This window comes from Ambystoma mexicanum, chromosome 9 (assembly GCF_040938575.1).
Source record: "Ambystoma mexicanum isolate Mex_15411 chromosome 9, UKY_AmexF1_1, whole genome shotgun sequence".
Taxonomy (NCBI): Eukaryota; Metazoa; Chordata; class Amphibia; order Caudata; family Ambystomatidae; genus Ambystoma; species Ambystoma mexicanum.
The window spans coordinates 1,390,550,913-1,390,572,540 of record NC_090931.1 but is presented as its reverse complement, the minus strand read 5'-3'; the positions used below and the strand labels follow the sequence as shown (position 1 = coordinate 1,390,572,540).

Sequence of the window (21,628 nt, the reverse complement as noted above, 5' to 3'; positions counted from 1 at the left end):
TTGTGTATTTAAAGCGATTGAACCCAAGAGACAAACGGAACCTTCCCGCAGAGCAATAAGCCTGGGGGGAGTTAACAATATAAGTGTTGTGTTCTCACAAGCCTTTGGTATTTCTCTGAGGAAAGGTAGCTCTTGAAATGCACCCTTCTTTTGTCCTCACGGTGGTTATGGACGTCCATTTAAGGCAGGCCATTTGTCTTCCTTCTTTATACCTTCTACCTAAGCACATCAGTCCCTCCACACCCTAGATGTTAAGGGTGCTAACTAGAGATGTCCAAAGAAAAAGGGAAACTGCACCGTTTGTGAATTATGCACCAATCCGTACAGGCCCCCGACTTCCAAGCAATCCATTGCAATGTTCATTATCTTGGCCGGTAAACACTGCTGCCAGAACGATGACGGATGCCTCCCAGGTCGGTTCATTCCTCTCGAAGTAAAGTGGCAATGGCAGGGAAGTTCTGACTGTAGACATGTCCAGAGCAGCTGCACTGGGAGCCATTCACATCTTCACCAGGCATTATTGACTAGACTCTGACTCTCGAGTCGAGTCCTATGTGGAGCTCTGCTTTACCCATTTAAGATTCCAGAGTCTCCTTTGGTACCTTTCCTCATTTTTTGGATTTTAGGTTCTGCCCCGTCAACGGGCAGTTTTCCAGAGTGAGTAGGATGCAGTGTTATCTAATCTGCGGTGCCCTCCACCCCTATCTTTAGTCTATATGATTAATAATGAAACTCCCACGATGGAGAACGCAGAATGTACGTCCTTGTTTTCCGAGTTCTCCATCATGGATCTTGTTATAATCCTACTCCTACTCCTGCTCATGGCAGATTATTAGGGGTTACCTATTAGGCTAGCTATGTTACTTGCAATCACTGCACAACTGAACGGAAGGCTGACGCTGCAGTGCATTGTGGTTCCTGTATCGACTGAGTGTGCAACAGATGACTGGAAGCCAATTTGAGGTTTGCTACCTATTTCATTCTTAGCACAAAAAGGGTTAGTATTGACACTCCAAAATTCTGCTAATTGGGAAGGGAAATGGTGGAACAAACAACATGGCTGCCAAACATACTTAACCTTTTTCAGGACCCTGGTGGCCAATCCTTCCCTGACCCACCAATTCTGAGGCCAAGCCACGTCCTGTATTGTTTCAAACAGCCGTTCATAGGCTCTGAGATTTCGGTGTCCTGAGCATTTCTTTCTTGGCTGGTGCACGGGTCGGTCCTAGACTCTGCTACCAGGCACCAACACCCATCATCTTTGGGTTGTCTGATGTTGGTCAGGTATTAAATGTAGAAACATTAGACCCCATGGTATCTCTGCCTTTTCCTTCCTGTCTCAATTTAGGGCTGTCATAGAAGTCACCTTTCATAAGCTCTTTGTTTTGTCTTGGCTTTGGCCTTGCATAGGACCCTTCTCTCCCAATTAACGCGTGCGGTCTTGGTCCATTTCATTTAGATCTTCAATCTCTTGGTTTACCGTCCAGGACCTAGTCCCCTTATTTCCCCCATGGGGGAGTTCCCTTCCTGCTATAGGCCTTTCTCACGTACTCATCTGTTTTTACCCACTTATGCATTACTCGCTCCCCTTTTTTATCCTTGTTCTTCATCCTCTCTTCTCTGAGGTTCCCCCTCCACCCCTCCTCTTTCTCCCTTGCTCTCGTTGGTATCTTCCTCCTCCTCCATTCTATTTGTATTAATTCCTTCTCCCCCTCCTCTGCTCCACTGTGTCTCCCTTTTTCCACCCAACTTCTTCTTCCTTTCTCCTCCACCTCTTGGTCTGCCTGCCTCTGTTTCTGTTCATTCTGTCTAACTCCCACACCGTCTCCATGGCTATTTGTTTACCTTTTATAGTCTAGCAAAGACTTTATTGGGCCTGTTTGTAAGGGATGCGCGGTAGCTGTGCCCAGGCTCTGTGAGTGATATTGCTCTGTGTTGGAGTACAGTTTCCCCATGTGCTTTGGCTTGGGTAGCAGACTGCCCGCCGAATCTGTGCACCGAGAGCACATAGTGTCCGTCCTCTGCTCTGTGCTGCCTAACTCCATGGAGATCCTATTGCGGTCTGCAGGGCAAAATTCCCACTGTACAATGTTTTTTTGTTTCTTCTGGATGCCCTCGAGCTCCCACAGTTCGCTGCGGCTTAGCACACGGCTCCTACTGTGAACTGCCCTTGTATCTTTGTTTTTCATTCAAAGCTGATAAAATTAGCAAAACGTGGTTCACAGAGCCTTACAATTATGACCAGGGCCGTGGAATAGGGAACGTATGTAGCTAGGGGGCGGGGGGGGGGGGGGGGGCAGAGGGAGCACAGGCAGGCATAACAAAAATCTATAAGCAAGAGGAGGAGGAGGGAGCACCCTCCTTTCCATTTTCCCGCCGTTGGTCTTCCCTCTCCTGACCTGGCTTCCCCCTCCTATTACCAAAAAACATAGCTCAGGTAATGGCAGCAACTCCTCGGGACAGGAAGTGGGTGTCACAGCAAGGTGTCAAAAGGCTTTGGCTGACAGGGAACAACAACAGAGAAAATTAGGAAGGAAGGGACAACAAAAGAAGAAAAGGGAAACCACACACAAGTGTGGATGTTCGTAGGCGCCAGCCGGCCGGGTGGTCAACATGCTCACAGCCAAATGTATGGCCTATGGGCAAGTTGCGGGAATAGAGAAGGGGCAGTTGGAGCGGGCTCCATTCCTTCCCCAGCACTCCGAACAGAGCGCAAAAGTTAGGAGAGGGAGATTTCTTCATTGCCACCACTCCGGACGGAGCGCACCTAGGTTTCCACGAACGTGGAAGCCTCGCCAACATTGGGCATTGTCCGTCCCGAACGCCCACGCCGCACGGTTCTGAGAAATGGTTCCTCAGTTGATCGCAGCTGGCAAGACATTTCTGTGTCTTGGGACACCTACTTGGCCTCGGAGAACCGAGGCAGACGATTCTTTTGGCTAACGCGAAGAGCAAAAAGTGCAGCAGGAACAATAGCCATGGTCCCAGCTTAGCGGGGAGATCCCCATTGGACACCCCCACCTCCTGTAGCCAGTATAACATACACACATGATGAAATAACCACAGACAACTTTTGTAAGGTTTTTTGGAATATAGAAGGTCACAGGTTTATTTGGAGCAAACAATAAACTTGGGACGGTCCCAGCCACATATTACATACAGTCAGGTAAGGGTGAACCGTGTCACCATGTTTTGCCACTGGCACAAGCTGACAACGCTTCTGGTTACTCCCAGGAGAACACTGGTTACTACCAGTAGGACACTGTCCCATATATGCCACTGGCACAAGCTGACAACGCTTCTGGTTACTCCCAGGAGAACACTGGTTACTACCAGTAGGACACTGTCCCTTATATGCCACTGGCACAAGCTGACAACGCTTCTGGTTACTACCAGGAGAACACTGGTTACTACCAGTAGGACACTGTCCCATATATGCCACTGGCACAAGCTGACAACGCTTCTGGTTACTACCAGGAGAACACCGGTTACTACCAGTAGGACACTTATGGGCACTGATAAGGAGGTTGCTGGCCTAGAGCCCTAAGGAAGTCAGTGCCCGTCGAAGGATTTGGCTCGAGCCCGGCCAATCCTGAGCCGCTGCCGCCGAAGCTGCAGCGTGAACGTCCCTCATTGGCTAGGACCGCCCCGATACTCCGCCACGCTTTGGGGGTGGCTTTCGCTGCCCACAATGCCCCCATACCTTTGCTCCTTTTGTTCTAACTCTGCCCTACCACCTTTACTCATACCTTAAACCTTTCCTCTAATTCATCCCAACTTCCATGGCAACCAGTCCCGAGACTGCTGTATCCTAAAGTTGTACCAGCATTCCGCCTAGGTGACACTTGGAGATCAGTGTGGGCCACAGAAGTGCCCATGCTCCACTTCTGAGTCCAAAGATCACTTTGTTATGAACCCCCCATAATAGAGGGGGGGGGGCGCTCTGACTGGAGCCATACTGGGCCCACCCCTTTTAACCTGATTTCACTCAGTTGCCTCTGGATATCCGTGCGGGCACGATAGGTGCGCCTGTGCCATCCTCCAGTGTTACCGTTTGCATGTACCTTGTGGCAGTGTCACCAGCTTGTCCACCTTACGTGGTCATAGTGCTGTGTTGCCGGCAGGACATTCAGGTTGTACTTCACCACACTTTACTTATCATTGTCTGTAATATCAGTGCATGAATGCCCCATCCAAGTCTTACCATAGCCATATATTTTGTGGGAGTCCCACAGGCTTACCAAGTTCCACAGCTCACCGAACCTTTCAAGGTCCCCGAGCGCTGTGTTAATGGCCAGACCCTAACCTGCACATAAACCAGAATGTGTCATTATCAGGGAAGGTATGCCACCATCAAGTCTTACCGCGGCATGTACCTTGTGGGAGTGTTCCACAACTTACCAACCTGTCGGTCTCATTCTGCCACGTTCCTGTCCATACTCCTGGGGCTAGACCAAGGTGTTCCTTGACATCCTCAATTGTCTCTGTTCCCTATGATAATACATAATCACACGCAGTTATTACCAGTTAATACCCCCCCTTCCTACATGGGTCACCCGTCATAACAACCTATATTAATGCTGTGTTTCACCGACCCTACCCTAACCTGTTGAAAAATCCCCCCATTTTGTATAAAACACCCTTGCTAAGGACTGCACTGCATGGGTCCAACCTGTGCTCCAATTAGGCAGAAAAAGATAAAAGTTAGCTGAATGCCTGAAGCTGGTGCCATATTGGCCACTTACGGCACCGCCAGCGCCCGAGGGACATCACACCTCCCAAAGGATGCTGCGCACCTATGGTGCAGGAAGCATGCAAACATCTGCAGCTAACCAGCATTGCACATTAACCTACTGACCACCTGGCATGTTGTGACTACTGGGTCCCTGTCAGTAGATTAAGCATGCCAGCAGCCCAGGCTGTATGATTCAAAGCCGTGCAGAAATTACCACTGCTCTGCAGTGCCCAAAACACTTTTCAAATTATAAATTTGTTCGGCAAGTAGTGTCAACTACGGTATGCAACTCCCTTTATGAACCCCTAATACCATCTCTGTTTATTCCCACCAGCTGACAAGTAAGGCGACCAGCCTGCCTTAACAACTGGCAGCTCGGCGGCCAGCCAAAGTGAAATCGAAAACCCATTGAATTTACAAAGACCCTTAAGAGGACGCTGCCCTAAAATGGTGTCCTAGGCGACAGAGCTGCTGCCTGGTCCCTTTCAACCTAACAGAACCATCGCCTCATGACCATATACAAAACAAATAGACAGCAACTGCCGGACAAGGTTGTGAACCTCGGTGCTGCACCAAGTGGTCCTGAAACTCTCATTGATCAGTGTGTGGTGCCCATTTTTATGACCTAGGAAGGATGAAAAGGCCAACTTTACATTCCAAAATCCACTTCCATCTCTTTTGAAAGCCGAGGCTCTGGCAGCAAGTAAAAACAAAGGAAGGAAAGGTAAGCAAACGTGCCACACCCATGCGGCATCCTTTAAGTAGCCACCCTACAGTAATACCAGTTAAAGCCACACCGATCGATGAAGCATTACAAGGAGACTGGGGAACCACAGCGGCAACAGGGTAAACTTATGCCCGCCCGAAAGAAGGCCATTACCTTGTCTGGGGGGGGGGGGTTGGGGGGGACATAGTTAGCAATACCGCGTAATCCTGACCGTACAAGGAAATTACACTGAAATATCCGACATTGCCCGCATAACTGTAGTATGTTGCCCGCGGAAAGCCACACTTCGGACCCCAGCCCTACGTGCTTAGGATGCAATATTGCCATATCTTGTCAATGGCATACTTCCAATTTTTGTTCCTTATCTACCAGAAACCAAACGTGTGGCCCGTCGTCCCAAATCACCAAAGTAAAATTGTAAGCCCATAGCAAGGCAGCCATGACATACGGGGCCGGTTTTTAGTCCCTGAAACTTATTTCAGCCTTTTAGGCCTGCAACAGTATTATAAGATCAGAGTACAAAAAGTTCTGATCTTCAACCTTGAACGGACCTTAAAAACACGCCCATGGCAGGCAGACCTAGAAAGAGGCAGTGTCACTTGCTGTGTGGATTAACGAACATACAGAAACCCATATACCTTAATTGCGCGCTGTACTTTAATAGCCTTGTCATTAGTGGAGCCTGTTCAGCCAGGGTCATAAACCATCAGTCTGTGATGCCCCGTAAATACGACCATTCTGAAAAATGTAATAATAATTTTGCATTTTATAGCACTGCTTATTATTACCCACGGGGTGTGGTGCTCATTTATCCTCAGTTGATCGCAGCTGGCAAGACATTTCTGTGTCTTGGGACACCTACTTTGCCTTGGAGAACCGAGACGGACGATTCTTTTGGCTAACGCGAAGAGCAAAAAGTGCAGCAGGAACAATAGCCATGGTCCCAGCTTTCTGTTCACAGGCACTTTTATTTTTCACACCCCACACTGGTTTCATAAACACCCAGTGGTGTCACCCATGCCAGGTCGTGCGCGCAAGCGGCCCTGCATATCATTTACAAGGTGGATCTGCACAGTTTCTTTCTCTATTCAGCAAAGTCGCAGGAACACAGCAGTGAAGGAAGACCGGGAGGATACGCGCAACACAGGTTCGATCCCTGGGTCCGCGCTGAAACCTCTGGGTATTAAGCGCTTTATAAATAACCCATCATAACCTCAAGAGCCCAGCTTTAACTCCGGCGTTGCCTGGCAGAATATAACAAAATAATGCCTTCAACATGGTAAATGTTGGAAAGTCGATGAACACAAACTGTCATTAGAAGATGGAGGCCTGACAAGACAACTGTTCCGGTTTAGCAGCAACAAGAGCTCTGCACGGTACGGTCACAGCAGACATAAGAAAACATGCTGATTGTTTGCTTGGAAAGTGGGAAGTATCAAAGGACTAAGGGCCCCTTTGTCTTGAGTGGGCAGTTTTACTTTGAAGTAGTAGCACCACTAGCAACAGTAAGGGACTGGTTGTTAATGAGTATTTTTCTTTTTTTTATAGAAGCAGGAAAGTTTCCGGGAATGGTGCACAGCAACGTACGGTTGGCAGTAATGGTTATTAATTCTGGAGACTGGGCCTGTGACAGTGGCTGGACGAGAGGCAACTGTAGGGAACTCATGGTGGCAACAGTAAAGACAGACACAAGTGATCACAGTTCAATGGTGTTAATTAAACTGTATAAATGGGTTGGAAAAACGCCTAATCTAAATCTAAGATGGGAGCAAGTTAAGACCATCACATAATAATAAGGCTGTCCTATTGGTGTCTTGTCAAATAAAAAGGGCCTATACTAAAAAAAAAACTATTGTCAATCCTTACAACTAAGTTACAAACTAGAGTGGGATAATGTTCTCAAGAAAAGAAATAAGTGTTCACCAAATGATAAGTCAGGATGGTAGGGCTGGGGTCTCCCTCCCCCACGTTTTAAGCACAGGACAAGGCAGGACCTTTGAGTACAGCACACTCCTGGGCCTCACCAGCACAAGGTTATAGTTTGTTTCCAACTATTGGAGCCTTCTGTGGCCAAGTCTCTTTCACACAGTCTCTTGCCGCAGAGGACCTGACGTGCCATAAACAAAAAGTTCCTTCAGTAACTTTTCCCTAAGCGATTACTCTTTGCCTTGGGATCCCCCTCAACCGGGCTGTGATCCTTCTTGCCGCGTGGGCCTCCCTCAGTCGGGTTCACACCTTCTTTTCACAATATAACCATTTGCAAGATTCGAGAGTCTTAATGTAATTTTAAACAATCATTCACTGTGGACATCCCTCAATCAGGTTCACTCTTGTCAACACAGTACTCACGGGTGTATTCCTATTCACCTTGATTCGCAGATATCCCTCAGCCGGGTTCACGTTTGCCAAATACACAGTTCACTTTGTTTTATCAATATGTGGGATTCACTCTTTTTAGCTTTTCCCCTTGACATCCCTTCATCGGGCTCCCATAGCCATTCTAACAGATGATTAGCTCATTCTTATCAGAAAGCGGGAGTTCTCTTCCCCTGGCTTTCTTTCTGCATCCCTCCGGCGGGTTCACACTTGCCTCAGTTCACAAAACAGTCCTTTCAGACCACTTAGGTTCCCTTCTTACCCAAGTTCAGGTCTCAGTCCCCAGTCAGGCTTTCCTTAAAGCCTCAGCCAGGCTACACACAATTATGTTAATACGCTTTACTTTGCTTTCCTTCTTGTCAATGTGTTGGAGACTTTCGATGGTACGGGGGTCTGACTCGACCCTTGTATGACCCCTCGGACTCCTCTCTTAGGGCCTTGTGTTCCTTGTAGTTTCAACCAAAGGGGACCAGCCAGAGTACTTCAAATGAGCGTCCACGTGGCATCTGACCACTCTGCTTCATCAGACTTTCTTTCAAGCTTATACACACACACACACAAGTTCTTTGTTCACACGTTCATACAATGTTGCCGTTTGCACCCTTCGGCTCAACACAGTCCGGTTTGATATCCGCTCTCTCTGACTCACCGGCTCTGCTGAACCCATTGACTTGTCTTTCCTCTGGAGTCAAGGACGGCATCACGGTAGCAAGCATGCCTCCCTGCCTGGGTTATCAATGCGGGAGGCCTCTTTGCACCATTGTCATCTGTTCCACCACACGCCAGCTGTAAATCCTGGTCTTATGATTCTTTCCATGGAGGCTTCATGGGTATGGGTTGAAAAGGGCAAGGGCACATCCCTCCTTGTCTTCTCCGATCTTGCCACCTTTCTTCTCCATTATAGCTGCTCCCTCATGCGTTTGGCCTTGCTCGAAGTGTGCTTTCGTGCTCTGCCTTTTATCCCTGTGGGGAAGGGAAATGGCCGTCAGGTGTGCATAGTTTTTATCAATTGCCTGACTCTCCCTGACGCTTGTGTTGGGACATGCGAGATAAACGGCTTGGGTGTTGGTCCGTTGTTTGTCACTATGTAGAAAAGTGTTTGAGTTGGAAAGGGGGGATGGGTAGAACTTTAGCATATTATACAGGGTAGGATGGGGAAAAGGTGTTAAAGGGAAGGGGGTACTGCATCTCGCCCGTCGGCGTCGCACTTCCACTCCCCGTGGACCCCCTATCCAGGTGATCCTTCAGCACTGGTCCACCCCCAGGAACTGGATCCAATAGCGCTGGCCTTGTCCTGGCCACCTGGATGACAGATCCCCGTGGACTAGTAAGTGAGACACCTTCAGGTTTCTCACACAATGCGTGGATATCAGTCCAGGTGGTGAACATATTCCCCTAATAAAGTTTGCTAACTGATTTGCGGGAGGACCTAATCAACATTCGCGTTTAGGGAAGGGGCTCGCTTTGCAAAATGGTAGTTGCAGCTGGGATGTTAGCGCAGGGGCAAGGCGCTTACCTTGAAAGCAGGACAGTGCAGAGCATTACAGGTTTGGCCCCAGTCCAGTGTTTAAAGTTTGGGCCCCATTTTGAGCACGTTACAATTGGCGAGGTAACGTGCACTCGGAGAGAAAAGCATCTGCCCAGGTTCACACACTTTAGCCAGGGGACGAAGCCGCATTGTGAGACCAGCCCGGGTAAGCTTTTCACGTCACAGCTTCTCAGGTGCTTTTTGGTAAGAATAAGCATTAACGCCTGACTTTCAAGTAGATATGTTGATAAAAATAATGGCCTACAGGGCAATAATCCTATTACAGCGTAGCAAATAAAAGAGGACTTAAACACATGAGCCGAGCGGAGCCCACCAAACCTTCCATCTTTGGTGAAATTAGTTAAACCTTGATGATTCTAAGAGAAAGGGTGAAGAGGGTGAGAAAGCGTGAAGAATCATTTGGAACGTGCTACCACAGTCATAAACCAGCACGGTTTTGCAATATTTGTTTTACAACTTTAAGAAGCCTTCTCCCGGAGTTGCCTTATTTTACGGAGCTAGTCATTGGGTTATTTGGCTAGAAAGAGCCCCAGCTGGCAAAGAGTAATGCTGACACACACGTTATTAGATCTGTTGCCGATGAACTCAAGGTTTGAATAAAGCGATACCGTATAAATGAGGGGCAGCACTTACAGCAAATCAAAAGCGGTACTCCTTACTTCGACTAGACTGTGGGACATGTTTTTGACATCCCTGAAGGCTCGACGCACGAGCACGAGCCAGTAAGATAGGACAGAAGTTAGAACGCTTGCTCAGGCGACTTGTGTGGTCTGAAGGTGGCAGGTTAAAGGCTCGGCAAGGAATACACAACCTTTCATACGTCGGAACGAGATGAGTCATGCAAGTATGTTCTACGTGCAAGTGTGTGTTTACGGGCGCGGTTATCACGTGATTGCTGCTCTATAATTGTTTTTTGCAGGTCAATTTAGGTTTTTCTTTCATACACAGGAGTTTGCTTGCACTCGTCAAAAATATATCAGGCCCTGCATGGTGCTGCGTGCTGCCGTCACCTCCAGGCGACACCATCTACCGACAGCAGCAGTAACAGTAAAACAGCACTGATGAATGTTTTTAACCGACCGCCCTGACCTGGCCAATATACAGCACCCTAGGAAAAGAAAACCGCTAAAAAGCCTGTAAGAGGGGCCAGCGAGTTAAAACGGTCTTTGCCGTGGGTGGTGGTTGATCTGCAGGGGACAGGTCAAATCCCGGCAAGGCCAACTCAGCCTTTCATCCTTCTGAGAGCGATAAAATGAACACCACTATCGTTGGGTAATAATAGTAAGGTATAGAATTATGCCCCATGGAAAGCACGTTAGATTAAAGCAATGTGTCATCAAAATCTCCTCTAGAGAGCTGGTCTTTTGCAGTCATTTTTTAATGAAATTTGGCCAGCTCACAGCCAGCCATGACCTATGGTTTTAATGCTTCTTCTGTCGAATATTGTTCAAAGTCACAATATTTGACCCTTTTGCCTAGTCTCATGACAAAATTGTACAATGTTTCACGTTTTTCTTGTGTGGATGTGTGAAAAATATGTCTTTCGTAGTCTACATTTCTTAGCCGAGCAAAGTAGTTGTTCAGTGAATCAATGATACCTTGAAAAGTGTCTGTGGTACTTTCAGGCATTTCAAATACAATGTCTCTTACTACTGGTCTTAGGGAATGCAATAGTATCCCTCTTAGATGGCACTCCTCACGAACTCAAGTAGCATCAATATAAATGTTGATCTCTTTGAGCTACCTGTTCCAGTGTGGTTCCAGACTGTTAGTGTCAGATATATCAAAAGGTGGGACTGCCTGCAATTGCAAGGATTCATGGCTTCCCTCCTCCCTGTTGCGCAGATCCGGGGAGGGGGACGGTGTGGACTGAGCTGTGGAGCTGCTGACAACCTCTTCTTCAGACGTGTTGGCAAAAGTTTGAAATAATTCGTAGCTATCACCTTCTTTTGTTCAAACGTTGTGTACCCCCCACAATAGGTATATAAAAAAAATACAGGCAAGATGTGAGCTGGTGAGCTGGTAGTCGGCCACCGCAGTGTCCTGTTGCTCCAGCGGTCTGGATAGTCGGGCTGTAGATGTGAGGCGGTAAGCTTCAGATGTTAGAGGCGTTCGGCACCGCCCTCCTTGCGCACCACAAACAGAATGCGGTTGAAAATTAGAAGCAGGGAGCTGGCCGCCCAATGCCCGCGACACAGGAAAGTTCCTCAATACGTGCAGTGCTGCTGTTCCACAAGCACAGTTGTAGAGGAGAGAGTGAGTCGTCCACTGCAACGGCACGAGTACAGGAATGAAAACCCTTCGTCGCCAGTGTTAAATCTATAACATGTTCAATATTATGCATTCAATAATTTACGTCAAACAATTGAGACCAAGGCACAATATTCAGTAGTTGTTCTTTAATCTCTAATCATGAACTGAATTTACTTGGCGGTAACCCCTTCTGGGCATGTGACCAAACCTTGTGCCTTCACCAGTTAACCAACATGGAAAGGGGGCGAGGTGGATGCCTCGCCAAACATAAACCGAGGACATTACATGGCCTTGCTGTCTTTGCCCGGGCAGCCTCTGTGGATTGTACAGCTCCAGTATACTGACAGTTTTAGACCTACTGAGAGATGGGGAGCTGTTTGGCATTGGAGGTGCCCTGAGTACCGGTGTTGTGGCTAGTGCCTCTTCTCAGCAGCGCTTTACCAGCTTTATCTTTCTGGCTTTGGACACCTCCCCCTTCAGCTTGTTCTAATCGGGGGTTGCTGCGCACACCCCAAGTTTGTTGGTGTTTGGATTGGTCTGCCTTATCCGATGTGGCCCAGTTCTGATTGTGTGCACTCCTCGTTTTCTCTTCTGTCTGGGTTCCTGTTATTCTCCTGTGGCCCCGCCCTTTTGAAGCAGCAGTTTGGGGCCTCCAGTTTCTAATTGACTACCTGGATATGAAGTCTGCCAAATCCAAAGACAAATCCACAGCTTCTATTAAGGACTTGCTACAATCATCAAAATCGGCCCGGGTAGGCATGTACCGACCTGCCTCCTGTGTTGGACTCCAGCTCTCAGCCAGTCACCAAGGGGAATATTGCACAGTTGCCTCTATCCATCCAGAAGGGAATGGCCTCTATGGTTCAGCAGCTCAAAGGCTCTTTCCAGGAGCTAGCACGCAATGTTCAGCAAGCCGAACATCGGCTAAATGACCTGGAGTCCGCTTTTTGTGATCACGCTAACTCCCATGACGAGCTTGAACAGAGGGTGGCAGTGTTGGAAATGCATAAGGCGATTACAGATGAGTGACTGGAGGATGGTGAGTACTGGTTGCGTAGAATTAACGTCCAGATCTTGGGATCAACTGTGAACTTCTGGATAGGGGCCTAACATCGTATGTACAAGATCTCTTTTGTGACATCTTAGGCGAAGATGAGTAAGCATATCTCATGTTAGATCGAACACATCGGGTCTATTCGAACTTCCAACAGTGCCAGAATCATCTTCCGGATGTGCTGTGCAGGGTCCACGTTTTCCGGACCAAAGAACTTATTTTCCAAAAGACCAGATCCCAGCATCACATTATGTTCAGGGGGGTCGAAGTGCAAATCTTTCAGGACTTGGCACAAGGGACGATTCAGAGGTGCTGTCAGATGTGGCCGCTTACTCAGTTGCTGATAAAGGATATCCCGTTTTGCTGGGGATACCTGTTTCGCATTATGTTCAGCTATGATGTCGTTCAACATCAGTTTGTTTCTCTTGCTGCAGCAACGGAGGTTCTCAAGATTCCTTGTGCAGACCTCCAGCAGCCTGATGACTTTCAGCAGGATGCCCCCAGAAGACTGGTCCAAGATGCGGTCTAGGAAGAGCAGACGTAGACTGTTGACGGCCCACTATGGATCGGCATGAACAAAGCGTGGGCCGTGAGGGGCCTACATGACTAACCATAGATGCCCTGACTGTTCTTTCTTGCGGGTTTGAGATGCATTGTTTGGGTGCTGTTTTCACTGTTACATCTATGTTGAGTTGAGTCTGTTCCTCCATGGAGTTGCTTGTAGTTTTTGAGTCCCTGCACATATTGGCAGGGCAACAGGAGTATTTGGCATCATTGGGTTCATTGGTGGCCGATGTATGTCCAGGACGGGATGTCTTGTTTGTTTTTGTTTCTATTTATTCAGGTTTTACGTGGCACTGGAATTTGTCTTGGTTTCTTTTTATTTAAGCTCTGCATAGCATTGGTGGGGTTTCCGATGGTCGACTTCTCGTCCGATGGCTTAATTTATATGGTGGGTGGTGCACTGTGTTTGAATTGTCTTTTGCTTTCTGGGTATTGTTGGGCCTTAGTTTTGATGATGGGTTATGGCTGTGGTGCTATTGAATTATGGGACATCTGTCTAAAGGTGATCTTGGTGAATGTACAGGGGCTCAATTCTCCCAGGAAGTGGAAGAGTGTGTTGGCTAAAGTGATAGAGCTGAAAGCTGATGTTTTCTTGTTACAAGACACTTGTTGAGTGCGGATTGGCCCAGATTTCACACCAAATGGTCCCCCCACCAGTATTTTGCATCATCATCTGCTAAGTGAACGGGTGTGGCTATTTTACTTGCCCATTCCTTGGTATCAATATTTGGGTCTACACATTCGTCTTGGGGATGCTGATCTTACTTTATTTCTTGTTTATGGTGCCAGTCAGTCCCATAATGCGTTTTATGCCGAGACACTCCCACACATTACTCATTTTCAGGTGGGTGAACTCATATGGGGGGAGACTTTAATGTTGTACTTGATGTTGGGATTGACAGATCCTCCATGACCTGAGGGTCGGATGCTATTAGGTCTGAATCTCTCAAGCAGGCAATGGTGGATCTGCAATTGATGGATGTATGGAGAGTTCAACATCCACTTGAAAGGGATTACACTTACTTTTTTCTTGTACATCGTAGCCACTCTCTTGCTAGTTTCCTGTTCCTTGGTTCCTCAAGTGGCTGACTCTACTATTGGATTGAGTGAGGAACCTGTGGGCATCCTCACTTCTAGTCCCCCTGAATCCTCCTCTCAGGTGACCAGGGAAAGGCCATTGCTCTTGGATCCCGACTCTGGGGGTAGAAATACATGGGAGGATCACCTGGGTGGAGGGAACTCGGGGAGAGGGTGTCTTTTGGTGAGACACAGTATCCCCCTTTCCTTAGCCAGAGTGAATCCAACATCCCCCCTGCATTTGTAGGCTATTGCCAGTCCTTGACTCTTAATTATGACCAAATTGCCCCCCAGTGTGTTTTCCTTAAGACTGGGACGAGGAGGGAACAACTAGGAGGTATGCACACTTCCCTGCCATCAGATCACTTTGGTACTGGGACGAGGAAGAGGGCTGTGGAGGAGTTCCACTACACTAGACCTGCATGGCCCGCTAACAGATTTCACCAAGGTCAAGCTATTAATGCAGAGGGCTTACACCTGCAGCCTGTTAACAAGCCACAGGTGTATAAGAGTGGGAAACTGAGGCGGTATAGAGAGAAGGAGCTGGCGAAGGATGTGATGTTGGAGCAGAAGCGGACTGGAGAGGAACTGGCTGGAGGAAAGCCAGGTTGAGTAGGTGCACGAAGGAGACGCCGGGGCCACAACTGGCCGTGTGAGAGTCCAGACTCCTGCACCCCTCCCCACCCCCTGGTGCACACAACAGAGGATGTTGGCCATTGAAGGCTCCCTGGTGCTGCCGGCTGCTACGAGAGCCAGAGGGGTTCTTAGCAGCTTCCGCCGTGGAAGAGCAGGGCTGCGAACTGACGGAGAGAGAGCGTGGCTCACTGGGAATTCCGCAGGAAGACAGAACACAGAGAAGTGAAGCGTGAAGTCTGCGGTAGCAATCACTTACCGGTGAGTGTAGAAAGGGAAACGCTCATACCAGGGCGCTCCAGGGCTCGGAAATCAAGTTATTTGTATACCGAACAAACTGAAGTTTATTACCCATGCTAGGAAATGTCAAATGAGATGTCCTGGGAAGGACAAGCACGTTATAAAGCAAATTAAGTATTTTTGAAAGCTGCAAAGAGCATTATTGATTACCAAACGAATTGAAAGATACAATTAACTATTTTTGAAGGATGCAGAAAGCATTACCGACTACCGAACTTACTGAAGGATATATTGAGCAATTATGAATGAATTGAAGGCAAAGCATAACCAGTGATAAAAACATTATGTGCATTTCTAAATGAAGTGAAAGCAAGGGGGTGAGAAGGATTAAACCATCACAGAGTGAACTGTATAAAATACAAGTTGCGGCTAAGCCAAGAGACTACCAAGAAGAAGCAAGTGTTGATTCCGGATACAAGAGTCCACAGGCCTACAGGTTGTGAGAGTAAGAAACCTGTGTGTGCCAAAGCCTAAAGGAATACAGAGGTACAGCAAAGTGGACAGGGTTATCAGTTGCGTGACCTGTAATGGGTGGACCACCAACTGCACCTAGACCGAGTAACCACTACTTGATAAGTGCCAAGGAATGCAAAACTATCGGTTGCATGACTTGTGATGGGTTGACTGTGTGGTCCGACAACTGTGCCTAGACTAAGTGGCCCAATGGGAATGAACAAGGTGTTTTACTGTGTTGGAATCTTGGGGAAGGGAACCCTGAGATCTTTGTGGAACTATTTTGAACTGGGGGAGGGAGAAGCTGAGAGGAAGCCATAGAGCTGGAAGAAGCTCAGAACACTATTTACTTTTGTTGCTGACATCCCTTCACATTGTATAGATTTTGTTGTCAGGGTAAGCATAGGTTTTGGACACCGACAGACTTCTCACTGACATTGACTATCCTTAGTTTTCTTTAGGTAGTGAAATCCCACCTTATCATAGGGCAAGTTAGGCCTTACTGCATTCTGCCCTATAAAGAAAATAAAGCTTTTCTAAGAAAGGTGAATCTGTTGTCAGTGTCTTAATTCATGCCCCTATTACGCTCTGGGTAGATGCTCTTGGTGTGGGGGCAAGGAAAGCTGCTTTGTGGAAAATAAACACCTCGATTTCAGATGTCGCTTACAATGTGGAAACAAAGAAATTGATATGAGGCCAGGAAGCCCAAAAGGAAACACACCAACACAGGTTACAAAGGACATACAAAGCGCTTTATTTCAAAGTTACAAAGTTACCAAAGTCAATTGACATACGGATAGCTATTCGGCCCTCTGACTAACACGCGAACCTTCAACGTAAGGTTCGCACTGAAAGTGGGAGAGAGCGATCATCGGGATACGTGGGTTTTTATACGTTTTGTCCTGCATTGGCCAGCCCTCTCACAAGTTAACCATTCCCGGAACCGTGGCTAGGGTTCGTAGCCAGGTCGAACACACAATTTACATAGTTTTGATCAGTTCCACTGATACAGTTACATATTTACATACAGGTTAAACAGAGGACAAGGTCCTAGTTCGTGACCCTAACAAGTGGCCTGCGGACATATTATTTATTCACGTGTGCGGAGGTCACCACGGCCGGAGTCTTACTCGAAATGTCATTCGGCCTCCATTTTGTGGAATCTATGTACACGATGTTTCTTTTAGACAGCTTGGCCAATATACATTCAAACAATGCGATTGGGGTTACAATATTATGTCGATTTCCACAGACCCTCCTTTTGGCCTATGCCAAGTGCTAAACATCATTTCTTAATACTTTCGAAAATAACTAAAGGCATTATCATCCATAGGTTCCGCATCATTGTCTGTAACATCGATAGCCATAAGGTCGTTCATAAGAACCTCTTGCAACATGAACTCTTTAGATGCTGTCTTCGGGGTGTATATCTTATGCCCTATTGCGCTCATTACCTGAGCACAACACCCTCCCATCATTCCACATATACTCGGGAGGCATTGAAAGCAACAGCAAAGAAATAACAGAATCCCTAAAATAACTAAAGTGACAGAAAGCACCTTCCACCCCCAAGATCGTAAAGAATCCCAAAACCAAGTACTAAGGTTCCAGTCTCCTACAGGGATATGGACTTCAGAACTAAGAGTGTGTAAGTTCTGAATTGCTTTAAAAATTGTTGGCGAAGAATCCGGTACGAAAACACAACAAGCGGACCCCACTAATTTACATACTCCACCTCGTTCTGCCAAGATAACATCTAATGCCATCCGATTTTGACGTGCTACCAATCTTATCGCCTTTTGCTCTAAGGTCATATTGTAAAGTATGTCCGTGGTCCGGTTGATCGTTTTCTCCAATACCCTCGCTAATCCCCTAATGTTTTCGGAATTTGCTATCTGTCCCCAAAAGGGCACTACTGATTTGGCTATATCCCCAAACACTTGTCCTGGGGTATCTCCATTACTGTCTCGTCGCGGGCGAGCCTTAGATACCTCTAAGGTACTGGCTATAAATACTCCTGGTAACAATATCCCTAAATAACAAGTCCCCTGCCAATCCTTGGGCAGCCAGGGAAAAGCTAAGCTACCACAAACAAAATAAACGGGTCCCCCTACATACAGAGGCCTATTTTCCCCAATATTTACACAAGTTTCGAAGTCTCCCATTGGCCTAGTGCAGACATGGGCAAACTACGGCCCGCGGGCCACATACGGCCCGTTAGGCTTTTTAATCCGGCCCGCCGAACTTGTCCAAATTATAGTAAAAACCTCCTTTTTTTCCCCTTTCCCTGCAATGCCCACGTTTCCCCAATAGATGGCGCACTCACTTTTTTTCCCCTTTCCCTGCAATGCCCACGTTTCCCCAATAGATGGCGCACTCACTTTTTTTCCCCTTTCCCTGCAATGCCCACGTTTCCCCAATAGATGGCGCACTCAAAACACATTGACCGTTGTTGGAGTGGCGCGTATTTCTCTTTATTTCACTTTAATTTTCACTTCGTTTCACGTCACCATTAAGCCGTTCTGTAAAAATGAGCGGACCAAAGAGAAGGAAAGTGGACAGCGAATGCCGAGTGTTTAATAAGGAGTGGACAACAAAATACTTCTTCACTGAAGTCCGATCAACGGCTGTATGTCTGATATGCCAAGAACCTGTTGCGGTTTTCAAAGAGTACAATATCAGCCGTCACTTTGCCACGAAGCATGCAAACTATGCTAGCAAGCAGTCAACACAAGAACGGGCGGCTACTGCTCAGAGGTTGGCAGCTAATTTACAGAGTCAACAGAACGTTTTTCACCGACAAACTGCAATTCAAGAGTCAAGTACCAAGGCAAGTTATTTGCTGGCATTCAAATTAGCAAAGGCTAGCAAGCCTTTCTCCGAAGGCGAGTTTTTGAAAGAGTGCATGGTAGAGACAGCAGGTCTCTTGTGTCCGGAGAGCAAAGCCAAGTTTGAAAAAATCAGTTTAGCACGCAGGACAGTGACTCGCCGCGTGGAACTGATTGACGAAGATATAGTCAGCGAGTTAAACAAAAAGGCGGAGTCCTTTAAGTTATATTCACTAGCACTGGATGAAAGTACCGACATAAAAGACACTGCTCAGCTCCTAATTTTTATCCGAGGGATTAACGACAGTTTTGAGATAACGGAGGAGCTTTTGAGCATGGAATCACTGAAAGGGAAAACGCGAGGAGAGGACTTATATGAACAGGTGTCTGCTGTAATCGAGAGAATGAAGCTACCTTGGATTAAACTTGCCAATGTCACCACGGATGGATCGCCAAATTTAACTGGAAAAAACATCGGGCTGCTGAAAAGAATCCAGGATAAAGTGAAAGAAGAAAACCCTGACCAGGATGTTATTTTACTTCACTGCATCATTCATCAGGAGTCTCTGTGTAAGTCTGTATTGCAGCTTAATCACGTCGTGGATCCAGTTGTAAAACTTGTTAACTTCATACGAGCAAGGGGACTTAACCATCGTCAGTTCATTACGTTCCTGGAAGAAACTAATGCGGATCACCAGGACCTACTTTACCACTCTCGCGTCCGCTGGTTAAGTTTGGGGAAAGTGTTTCAACGAGTCTGGGAGCTCAAAGACGAGATTCGCTCATTTTTTAATTTAATGGGGAAATCCGAAGAATTCCCCGAGCTGAGCGACACAAACTGGCTTTGTGACTTTGCGTTTGCTGTGGACATATTTTCACACATGAATGAGCTGAACGTGAAGCTACAGGGGAAAGATCAGTTTGCGCACGACATGTACACAAATGTGAGAGCCTTCAAATCCAAGCTGGTTTTATTCTCCAGGCAAATGTCAATCAAATCTTTTGCACATTTCCCCACACTAGCCGTGCAGAAAGAGGCCGCCCGAAATGCGAAGAAATACTGCAAATCACTGGACGATCTGCACAGAGAATTTTGCCGTCGGTTCTGTGATTTTGAAAAAATTGACAAGTCACTTCAACTGGTGTCCTGTCCCCTGTCACAAGACCCCGAATCAGCACCGCAGGAGCTGCAATTGGAACTGATCGATCTTCAATCTGACTCCGTCTCAAAGGAGAAGTTCAAGTCTCTTAAACTGAATGACTTTTACGCTTCACTTAACGAGACCGCGTTTCCAAACCTCCGGAGGACGGCGCAGAAGATGCTGGTGTTGTTTGGCTCGACCTACGTGTGTGAGCAGACGTTTAGCGTCATGAAAATCAACAAAGCCCATCACAGATCCAAGTTAACTGACCAACACCTCAGATCTGTCCTGAGAATTGCCACAACAAAACTAACTCCAGACTTTGATGCACTGGCAAAAAAGGGAGACCAACAACACTGTTCCCACTGAAATGGTGAGTTTTTCTGCTGTGTTATGAAAAAATGCATATGGAAAGTTTGGAAGTGCGTCTTTTAATTAAGAGCAATGCGCATTTACGCACAGCAGCGGTACAGTAGCTTAATTAACACGCCGCACATCGCTCTTAATTTAAATTTACTGTCTGTGTGCTTGGCAACGATACACGTGTACTGTTTGCGCGTGAAGGCGAGGGCCTCCGTGGCGAGTTTGTAGAGCGCGCGGTCAGGACAATCCATCCATGATTTTGCGGAGTTTAACACAAGTAGATATTATTGAGCTTGAGTATTTCGTTGTGTAATAATATGTTTTGAATGTTGAAAGTGATTCCATTTTTCAATAAATGTTGATTTCTTTAACTTTGCACCTTCGATTGAAACTTATTAAAAACAGACACAATCTTGATAAATCACAGTGCGTATGTTATTTTAATCTATTTACATTTCCTCCTCACAGTATCTGCGAAATAGTATGTAAATGCCATATCTTGCATATTCCTTGAGACAAATTTATTAACTGATAAGGGCTATTTTTCACATTTGAAAGACAGTTAATAAATTGGGTTGTAGTGTTCTTACTGTGCTATGAGGTTTGCACACACTACATTTAATGCTTAGTATATCCGGCCCAAACACTCCCTCCAAATGCACCTGGCCCGGCCCCTCTGTCAAATTTTAAAACCCATTGTGGCCCGCGAGTCAGAAAGTTTGCCCACCCCTGGCCTAGTGCCATTTCTTTGTACACAGAAAGGAACAGAATCAGGACTATGATTCACAGAATAAGAAGGAGGCATGGCATCCTTATTGCCTATCGGAGCCATTTTAAAGGAAATCAGAGTTTGAAAAGGAAGAGAGAGTTTGTCAGACGGCCTAATAGAAGCAACGTTAGGTCTACTTCTATTTGCGAAAAGCGAGCATCCCAGGGGAGTCAATTCACGTTTTTCAAATTCATTCAAATTAGTCCCATCGAAGTTCCCTGAGATGCTATCATTCCATCGGCCAAAGAATAGTGCTCTAAGAGAGGCATAACAAGAAGTCGTTAGAGGTAAGGGATGTATATACCATCCCAGTCCCTTGTTCCCATGTTGCGGTAAGTGAGTGCAAATCCAACAGTTACTCTTATTGAAAATGGCATGCGTAGCATTCATCACTATCATCAAGGTGTTGTTATGATATTTCTGTCTATGCCGAGAGTCCCTAGGGGACAGAGTATGAAGGTGTACAGAGGGAGTCAAAACAGTTGGTACGATTTTGGTCGGTAACAGAGGCTTCAAAGGATACATTTCTTCAAAATACCAAAGTCCCACGGCAGCAGTTGCAAAAATAACAATAATCAAAATGAGAACACAACAGTACGTTTTCGGGGCCCAGGCACATTGTTCATTGTTCGATTTGGTCACCCCCTTATCTAGTAGTCCAATGCGGGGAGCAGCGGTGAAGGCGGCAGGCATCATGGTCATCCCGATCGACGGCCCCAATGTTCGTTGCTGGCGACACTTCGGCCGCGCGATTTCTTAGTCCTTCCCAACCCTAGCCAACAGAACCCTCCTTTTCTTTGTTCGA

General features: G+C 46.9%; 2 protein-coding genes across 2 annotated transcripts in view; both read left to right on the top strand.

Moving 5' to 3' along the window:
* The window catches only part of ERCC3 (ERCC excision repair 3, TFIIH core complex helicase subunit), a 1,003,216-nt gene that overhangs the window by 542,792 nt on the left and 438,796 nt on the right, over window positions 1-21,628 (top strand). The window lies entirely within an intron of this gene.
* Window positions 18,252-20,060, top strand: LOC138489547 (general transcription factor II-I repeat domain-containing protein 2-like). Its single transcript, XM_069617276.1, has one exon. The coding sequence runs from the start codon at window positions 18,252-18,254 to the stop codon at window positions 20,058-20,060; it is 1,809 nt and encodes a 602-aa protein (XP_069473377.1).